We start from the raw sequence: 10,637 nt of genomic DNA, 5'->3' as shown, positions 1-10,637 counted from the left end.
GTGTGTGTGAGAGTGTGTGCGTGTGTGTGTGTGTGAGAGTGAGTGAGTGTGAATGTGTCTGAGTGAGTGAGTGAGTGTGAGAGAGTGAGTGAGTGAGTGAGTGAGTGTGTGTGAGTGAGTGAGTGAGTGAGAATGTGTCTGAGTGAGTGAGTGAGTGTGAGAGTGAGTGAGTGAGTGAGTGTGTGAGAGAGAGAGAGAGAGAGAGAGAGAGAGAGAGAGAGAGAGAGAGAGAGAGAGAGAGAGAGAGAGAGAGAGAGAGAGAGAGAGAGAGAGAGAGAGAGAGAGAGAGAGAGAGAGAGAGAGAGAGAGAGAGAGAGAGAGAGAGAGAGAGAGAGAGAGAGAGAGAGAGAGAGAGAGAGAGAGAGAGAGAGAGAGAGAGAGAGAGAGAGAGAGAGAGAGAGAGAGAGAGAGAGAGAGAGAGAGAGAGAGAGAGAGAGAGAGAGAGAGAGAGAGAGAGAGAGAGAGAGAGAGAGAGAGAGAGAGAGAGAGAGAGAGAGAGAGAGAGAGAGAGAGAGAGAGAGAGAGAGAGAGAGAGAGAGAGAGAGAGAGAGAGAGAGAGAGAGAGAGAGAGAGAGAGAGAGAGAGAGAGAGAGAGAGAGAGAGAGAGAGAGAGAGAGAGAGAGAGAGAGAGAGAGAGAGAGAGAGAGAGAGAGAGAGAGAGAGAGAGAGAGAGAGAGAGAGAGAGAGAGAGAGAGAGAGAGAGAGAGAGAGAGAGAGAGAGAGAGAGAGAGAGAGAGAGAGAGAGAGAGAGAGAGAGAGAGAGAGAGAGAGAGAGAGAGAGAGAGAGAGAGAGAGAGAGAGAGAGAGAGAGAGAGAGAGAGAGAGAGAGAGAGAGAGAGAGAGAGAGAGAGAGAGAGAGAGAGAGAGAGAGAGAGAGAGAGAGAGAGAGAGAGAGAGAGAGAGAGAGAGAGAGAGAGAGAGAGAGAGAGAGAGAGAGAGAGAGAGAGAGAGAGAGAGAGAGAGAGAGAGAGAGAGAGAGAGAGAGAGAGAGAGAGAGAGAGAGAGAGAGAGAGAGAGAGAGAGAGAGAGAGAGAGAGAGAGAGAGAGAGAGAGAGAGAGAGAGAGAGAGAGAGAGAGAGAGAGAGAGAGAGAGAGAGAGAGAGAGAGAGAGAGAGAGAGAGAGAGAGAGAGAGAGAGAGAGAGAGAGAGAGAGAGAGAGAGAGAGAGAGAGAGAGAGAGAGAGAGAGAGAGAGAGAGAGAGAGAGAGAGAGAGAGAGAGAGAGAGAGAGAGAGAGAGAGAGAGAGAGAGAGAGAGAGAGAGAGAGAGAGAGAGAGAGAGAGAGAGAGAGAGAGAGAGAGAGAGAGAGAGAGAGAGAGAGAGAGAGAGAGAGAGAGAGAGAGAGAGAGAGAGAGAGAGAGAGAGAGAGAGAGAGAGAGAGAGAGAGAGAGAGAGAGAGAGAGAGAGAGAGAGAGAGAGAGAGAGAGAGAGAGAGAGAGAGAGAGAGAGAGAGAGAGAGAGAGAGAGAGAGAGAGAGAGAGAGAGAGAGAGAGAGAGAGAGAGAGAGAGAGAGAGAGAGAGAGAGAGAGAGAGAGAGAGAGAGAGAGAGAGAGAGAGAGAGAGAGAGAGAGAGAGAGAGAGAGAGTGTGTGTGTGTGTGTGTGTCTGTCTGTCTGTGTGAGTGTGTGTGTCTGTGTGAGTGTGAGTGTGAGTGCATGTGTGTGAGAGAGAGACTGACCCCTCGCTGTCCAGAACATCTTTAATGCTGGCTTTAGTGATAATGGCATCATCACATTTAAACCACTGGTCCTTGTGCTGGCGGATGAACGTGGTGTAGTGGCCGCTCTCCAGCGTGCCCTGATGATTGACCACCGCAAACAGAGAATACCTGCAGCAGACACACAGGCGCGTCACAGGACCAATCATCACGCCAGATCACACTGAATGCAGCAGACGCTCACTCACTTGTTTTCGTTGTTCAGCGAGTCGACAGGCTGCTGGTACTGTCCGTTCATCCGGCTCTCTTTACTGGGACACAAACAGGACAGACGTCAAGACATTCTCTTACTGTCTGCACTGTGAGCTAGAGATGTAACCGTATGAAAATTTGGTAACACTTTAGAATAGGGAACACTTATTCACAATTAACTACAACTTTTCCCTCAATAAACTCCTAATTTGCTGTTTATTAATAGTTAGTAAGGTAGTTGTTAAGTTTAGGTATTGAGTAGGATTAGGGATGTAGAATAAGGCATTAATATGTGCTTAATTAGTACTAATAAATGCTTAATATTCTAGTAATATGCATGCAAACAAGCGACTAGTTAAGAGACCCTAAAATAAAGTGTTACCGTAAATTTCTTATCACGATTATAGTGACCTAAATTATCAGTAGGGCTGCAAACTGTCTGCACTGTGAGCTAGAGATGTAACCGTATGAAAATTTGGTAACACTTTAGAATAGGGAACACTTATTCACAATTAACTACAACTTTTCCCTCAATAAACTCCTAATTTGCTGTTTATTAATAGTTAGTAAGGTAGTTGTTAAGTTTAGGTATTGAGTAGGATTAGGGATGTAGAATAAGGCATTAATATGTGCTTAATTAGTACTAATAAATGCTTAATATTCTAGTAATATGCATGCAAACAAGCGACTAGTTAAGAGACCCTAAAATAAAGTGTTACCGTAAATTTCTTATCACGATTATAGTGACCTAAATTATCAGTAGGGCTGCAAACCGATTAGTCGCGATTAATCGATTCAAAATAAAAGTTTGTTTACATACTATATGTGTGTGTAATGTGTAGATTTTTTATGTATATAAAAAAAATTATAATAATGATAATATAAACACACCCATTCATGTATATATTAAAAATATGTTAGATTTATATGCAAAATATTTAAACTTCTATATAATATAAATTATATACAAGTGTTTACATAAAATACATAAAACACACATACATTTAAAAAAAATATATACATACATGTGTCTGTATTTATACATAATAAATGTAGACAGTACACACACACACACACATACAGTATGCAAACTTTTATTTTGAATTGATTAATCGCGACTAATCGTTTTACGGTACGGTATTGTTAAAATGTGCTGAAAATGTTGAAAAGTACTGACAAATAATTTCACCAAGTTTTGTATTTTAAAATTAGGGCTGTGCAATTAAAGTTTCAATTTTGGCCTCCAACGATTATGAAAATACAATTATCGAGATAAAACGATTATTCCGCCCCCTTTCCAGCAGACTTTCGCTCCTCCATAAAAGCCCATTTTCACGTGTAAATCAGTAAAATCATGTAACGTGACTCTTGCAAAATGGGACGTGCTTGAGTTACTAAAGTTGATTAGATTTATTAATGTTTTTAAAAGCGCGAAAGAGAACTTGTGCCGTTCCTCAAGAGGATTTCTATGCATGCGCTCAGAGACCTGTAAAGTCATCTTTTAGGGCCTAAACCGTCAAATATATGCAAAAATGCATCAAAATGCGGCGCTTAGTGATTATTCACATAAACCTTCGTCGGTTATGTAATAAATGAATGTAAACAGACGAGAATGAAAATACATGAGTAACAGTGAATTGAATCCGTGCGGCTCTTAAAGTGACAGCAGCTATATTCCTGCTTCCGACTGTGCGCTTAATATTAATCAAACAACAAAAGACAAAAACAAAACCACTCACTGCTCTTCACAGAAGGACTTTTGTAGCTTTCATAAGAAATAAAGCAAGTTTAATTCTTACAGTGAAGACTATGCTGTTTTATTTTACATTTGATTATTTAATTTCTATAGCAGGCTGTTAGCTGCATACTTGAGACTTGCATAAAAAAAAAATTGGTTACATGGCCCACTAATAATTGTGTTATATAATCGTGATTACAATATTGAACAAAATAATCGTGATTATGATTTGTCATAATCGAGCAGCCCTACTGAAACGGTTTATCTAATGGCATGCATGAAATGTTCAAATAAAGCTTAGAAAAAGTTTCATAAAATGGTAAACCTCGCATTTCAGCCTTTATATAAAGAAAAGGGTTCAGTCAAAATGATAATTGATTAATAAATTATGCATTTTGTCTGCACGATAAATAATTGTAGATACTTTATCTGAATTGTTCTAATGTGAAGAATCCAAATAAGTTTGTTTTTCATCAACCGGTTAAAATGTACAGCAGGGCATGCAAATTCGGTCTATTTTATGTCCAGACAAATGTGAACGTAACTCTCTGTAAATCCAGTCTCTGACAGCAGGTGGCGCTTCTGGAGCAGCAGAACTACAGCGGTTTCTCATAACCTCAGCGTTGCGATTAAAACACTACTTTATTAAGGATCACATGGAGCGAAGATGAAAACCAAACGCCATCTAATCTTTTCTGAAGACAGTCAGAACCTTCAGAGGTACATCTATATAATTAATTCATTCGTATATTCATTCCATTAGCACTCTTTTAAAACCTCCCAGCTTTTCCGCAGTGTTTTCACACAAAACTAAACGTCTCTGCTGCTGTGCGCAAGTGAGACTGTTACTGAAAACTGCTTTATGCTGGACAGGGTTTATTTATCCTCAGTTGTTCAAATCACGGTAATCGAATTCGGTTTGAATGATAATCCCTACAGTAAGCACGGTGAAGGCTCGTACCTGGAGGCCATGAAGGGCGTCATGTCCAGCTCTAGAGGAAAGGACACATAGGTGGTGATCTTCCGCCGGAGCTTTGCCGAATGCTCGAACCGCTGGACAGGAGAAACCAGAGCAATCAAACACACAGACCTTCTGACGCGTCTGATCTACACTCAACCTGCTGATGGAAATATTTCAACTACCTTTGAAAAATATTCAATGTTTTGTCAGATCTTGGCCAGACTGTACAGATGCATCAATATAAAAACACTGTCTGATGATGACTATATAACTGATAATTATTCTAATATTATGGCCAATACCAATAAATGTATAATAATAATAGTAATTATGACAATAATATTTATTTGTTTATTTATGATGTAACACCAGATCAGCAGCAATGGCTTTATTCAAGGCAAAATGAACAGTATTTACATTTTTGCCATTATTACTGTTATTAATACAAAAAAAATAAATGAAATGTCTATTGAAATTGACGTTCCATACTACTCCGGGTAAAACAATAAATAATATGTTTTTACAGTAGTAGTAGCAGCAGCAATGATAATACAAATAATAATAAAAACCTAAAATAAATGTGAAAATGGAGTCTGACATTAAAACCAATTACTGAGTAATTTAGCTTTAAACTGAATTTTAATACTTCTAAACACTCCTCATTTAATATTTAATAATAATAATACCAACATTAAATAATTAATGTTTAATTATAAATAAATTATGTAAAGAAATATAACAATTTTATACTAATGTGTATAAAACAAAAATAATAAAATAAGCTATTAATACAGTAATAATATTACAATTAATAATAATAATAATAATTAAGAAATTTGTGAAAAGTGAATTCTGGTATCAAAACTAATTACTGAGTAATTTTGTTTTAAATACTACACAGTAGTACAGAATTTTTATCTTTCTTAATCCTCATTTAATACTTAAAAATAATATTATTTTTGGCAACATTTAATAATTAATATCAAATGATAACTAATTAACTGATGTATAGACATATTACAATTATATACTAATGTGAATAAAACAAATAATAAAATATTACAGTAATAATAATAGTAACAAAAATAAAAAATTTGAAAAGTGAATTATGAAATAAAACTAATTACTGTGTATAATTGTTTTTACATAGTACGCAGTATTATAGAATTGTGATATTTCTATACATTTATAATTTAATATTAATATATGAATATTATTTTAATAACATGAATAAAGATTAAAATTTAATAATATTAATAACAGTAGTTATAATATTTACCATTATTGTTATCATCATAAACTTTTAGAATTACACTTGTGAAAATAATAATATTAACAGTGAATTCTGGATTCAAAACAGTGCAATGTATTAAAATAGCCATTCATTTTTATATTTGCTAAAAACTAAATGTAACATGCAAAGATTATCTAAACATGAGAAAACACAGGAGAAATAAGCATGCACAATTATAAATACATATGATATTGCTCAGTATATAAACATGATAAGCTCAATTTTATCAGATATAATTTAAATGATCAATAATATTGACTTTTAACTGATATGTCATGTAGCCCTACTTCAAAGTGGCTCATATGCAATGCACTTGGATGTGTAACACGGACTGTAATGCATGCACACTCACTTTGAGGTGGAAACACGCCACGATAGGAAGCCTCTTCATCGTCAGCTGCTTGGTGGACTCCTGGTAACTATGGCAACCGCTGCATTTGATCTTGGCGCTACTTCCTAAGTGTTCGGGTCGAGTGAACCTGCAGTGCAGAAGCGTGAGTCAGTGGCGATCGCAGACACGGACACGGCTGTCTGTACGGCTGCAGGTGCGTCTGTACCTGCGTAAGCAGTCTGTGAGTGTGGTGGCTCCGCTCGGGTGACTGTCTCCGTTCACCACACTGCCGTCGCTGCCTGGGCTGAGCGGCCAGAACGGGGTGGATGACCCCGGCAGATCCAGGCTGATGTCCCAGAACGGGTCTATCGTTGTGGAAACCCCACTGCGGACGAGAAAACACCAAATGTGACCCTGGAGCACAAAACCAGTCATAAGGGTCAATTTTTTAAAATTGAGATTTATGCATCATCTGCTGAATAAATATTAGGATAGGACAATATTTGGCCGAGATACAACTATTTGAAAATCTGGAATCTGAGGGTGCAAAAAAATCCAAATATTGAGAAAATCATCTTTAAAGTTGTCCAAATGAAGTTCTTAGCAATGCATATTACTAATCAAACATTAAGTTTTGATATATTTACGGTAGGAAACTTACAAAATATCTTCATGGAACATGATCTTTACTTAATATCCTAATGATTTTTGGGATAACATTTTTTTAATAATTTTGACCCATACAATGTATTCTTGGCTATTGCTACAAATCTACGTGCTGCTTATTTTTTTTAAAGAGTTTTCTACATGCATTAAAAGCTGGACAATCCAATAAAATATGGGAATCTTGCAAAACACGCACTGAGTAGGGTCTTCACTTATGACTGGTTTTGTGCTCACAAATAATCAGCAAAAAGAGCAGCGCTTCCATCTGCTTGTCAGTCTTGTACTGCACAGCCGTAAAAAACCCCACTAATTAATTAGGTGGAAGTCATTAAAACTCTACTTGATAGAAGCAGCGGCACTTAAATAATCAAGACGCAGCAGGAACTGAATGGGCGGAGTGCAATACCTCTGTTAAACACAGGGTGGCGCTGAGGAGCATCAATGACCTGTGCATTTCACACAGGATCTGAACACTCCAGAATATTCAATGGCATTCAAACTGAGTTACATATAGAACACAGGAGACAGACACCGGCTCTGTTCCAAAACCTAGTGAGCTGCCTACGTAGGGAGCATTATAAGGCAACACAGATTTGATGACCGTTTCAAAAAGTAGGAAGGATAATTATGCAGCCTACCAAGATACCACATGTGGACCTCAAAATTAAACGCTGATTGTATACCTAATTTATTCAATACCAAAAAGTACTGATAAAGAATTAAAATGAATATTAATCAAATATAATTTTTTTTTAAGTATCTATTTTCTATCCAATATTTTCTGAGAAAAAAGTACTGATAAAATTCCAATAAATAAAGTTTAAATACTGTGTAAAATATTTTAATGGACAATAAATGTTTTTTTTATATTATATTTGTGTGCAAAAAGTACAAAGAAAAAAATTCTAAAAAATTAAATAACATTTATCTAAAGTATTTAACACAACATTTTTATATTTAATTTATTAGAATTTTTTCTCTGTACTTTTTTGCACACAAATATTTTTAAAAAAAAGCATTTATTGTCCATTAAAATATTTTAGACAGTATTTAAATATTAAATATGTAATTTATTGGAATTTTTATCAGTACTTTTTTGCACACACAAAATAAAAATATTTATCTAAAGTATTTAACAAAAAATTTTATATTTATTTTGTGTGTGCAAAAAATTACTTATAACAATTCTAATAAACTAAATATTTAAATACTGTGTAAAATTAAATAAAATATTTTTCTTATATTTGTGTGTGCAAAAAGCACTGATAAAATGTGAATGACAGAGGTTTTTATTTTTGGGTGAACTGTCCCTTTAAAAAAATACCGTATTCACAAACAAACTAGCAGAATAACACATCAACACATTCAATTCAATGTATCCATTTAAGCGAGAACAGATGCACGAAGGATTGACACGGATATAGGCTCTGCTCGATTCATCTGCGCTGCGTCGGCTCTTACTGGCAGACTTGGCAGGTGACGTCAGACTGCAGGCCTCCCGTGAAGATTTGGTCAATGATGCAGCTGCAGTGGTTTGGGTTGTTGGCTTTTTTCCCATTGTCATCTCCTTAGTGGACATGGAAGCAGCATATGAACACACACACACACACACACACACAGAGAGAGAAAGAGAAGGTCTGATTAGAAAGCAGCGCTCGGTTTGCTGCAGAAACACCCCTCCCTTCACTTTCACACTGCAGGAGGAAGAATGAGGTCCGTCTCTTCTTCTCCAGAGCGTCTGATTCCTTTACTCTTTGACTCGGACTTCACTGCGTCAGGACATGCGCACCGTCAATGTTTAAAGTTTTTCACAGGAAGTGTTTCATCCTACACAGTCACGAATCTACGAATGAACAGCTCTTACAGGAGAACCGCTGACATGCTATTACAGCGCTTGCAAGTCTTCTTTACCAGGCCCGGCTCTCACACACACACACACACACACTCACTCACTCACTCAGAGACACACTCACACACACACACTCACTCACTCACTCAGAGACACACTCACACACACACACTCACTCACTCACTCAGAGACACACTCACACACACACACTCACTCACTCACTCAGAGACACACTCACACACACACACTCACTCACTCACTCAGAGACACACTCACACACACACACTCACTCACTCACTCAGAGACACACTCACACACACACACTCACTCACTCACTCAGAGACACACTCACACACACACACTCACTCACTCACTCAGAGACACACTCACACACACACACTCACTCACTCACTCAGAGACACACTCACACACACACACTCACTCACTCACTCAGAGACACACTCACACACACACACTCACTCACTCACTCAGAGACACACTCACACACACACACTCACTCACTCACTCAGAGACACACTCACACACACACACTCACTCACTCACTCAGAGACACACTCACACACACACACTCACTCACTCACTCAGAGACACACTCACACACACACACTCACTCACTCACTCAGAGACACACTCACACACACACACTCACTCACTCACTCAGAGACACACTCACACACACACACTCACTCACTCACTCAGAGACACACTCACACACACACACTCACTCACTCACTCAGAGACACACTCACACACACACACTCACTCACTCACTCAGAGACACACTCACACACACACACTCACTCACTCACTCAGAGACACACTCACACACACACACTCACTCACTCACTCAGAGACACACTCACACACACACACTCACTCACTCACTCAGAGACACACTCACACACACACACTCACTCACTCACTCAGAGACACACTCACACACACACACTCACTCACTCACTCAGAGACACACTCACACACACACACTCACTCACTCACTCAGAGACACACTCACACACACACACTCACTCACTCACTCAGAGACACACTCACACACACACACTCACTCACTCACTCAGAGACACACTCACACACACACACTCACTCACTCACTCAGAGACACACTCACACACACACACTCACTCACTCACTCAGAGACACACTCACACACACACACTCACTCACTCACTCAGAGACACACTCACACACACACACTCACTCACTCACTCAGAGACACACTCACACACACACACTCACTCACTCACTCAGAGACACACTCACACACACACACTCACTCACTCACTCAGAGACACACTCACACACACACACTCACTCACTCACTCAGAGACACACTCACACACACACACTCACTCACTCACTCAGAGACACACTCACACACACACACTCACTCACTCACTCAGAGACACACTCACACACACACACTCACTCACTCACTCAGAGACACACTCACACACACACACTCACTCACTCACTCAGAGACACACTCACACACACACACTCACTCACTCACTCAGAGACACACTCACACACACACACTCACTCACTCACTCAGAGACACACTCACACACACACACTCACTCACTTACAGAGACACACACACACACACACAGACGTACACACACACAGACACACACACACACGCGCGCGCACACACACACACACACACACACACACACACACACACAGAGACAAGCACACACACACACACACTCACTCACTCACTTACTCACACACACAAAGACAGACACACACTCTCTCACACACACACACACACACACACACACACACACACACACACACACACAGAGACACACACACACACAGAGACACACACACAAACACACACACAC

At 39.2% G+C, this 10,637-nt stretch overlaps 1 protein-coding gene across 1 annotated transcript in view; it reads right to left on the bottom strand.

Annotated features, from left to right (window-relative positions):
* LOC107595657 (ubiquitin carboxyl-terminal hydrolase 22) overlaps nt 1–10,637 on the bottom strand; it is a 40,098-nt gene that overhangs the window by 2,490 nt on the left and 26,971 nt on the right. Inside the window, exons 7-12 of the mRNA XM_016286137.1 lie at nt 8,358–8,463; nt 6,457–6,615; nt 6,252–6,378; nt 4,606–4,697; nt 1,903–1,965; nt 1,676–1,825 (exon numbers count right to left, since the gene is read on the bottom strand). Coding sequence (XP_016141623.1) covers nt 1,676–1,825; nt 1,903–1,965; nt 4,606–4,697; nt 6,252–6,378; nt 6,457–6,615; nt 8,358–8,463 — 697 coding nt within the window. The remainder of the gene's footprint in view (nt 1–1,675; nt 1,826–1,902; nt 1,966–4,605; nt 4,698–6,251; nt 6,379–6,456; nt 6,616–8,357; nt 8,464–10,637) is intronic.

The sequence above is a fragment of the Sinocyclocheilus grahami genome, unplaced genomic scaffold (genome assembly GCF_001515645.1).
Source record: "Sinocyclocheilus grahami isolate Dianchi unplaced genomic scaffold, SAMN03320097.WGS_v1.1 scaffold206.1, whole genome shotgun sequence".
NCBI lineage: Eukaryota > Metazoa > Chordata > Actinopteri > Cypriniformes > Cyprinidae > Sinocyclocheilus > Sinocyclocheilus grahami.
This window is presented reverse-complemented; position numbering and strand designations above follow the sequence as displayed.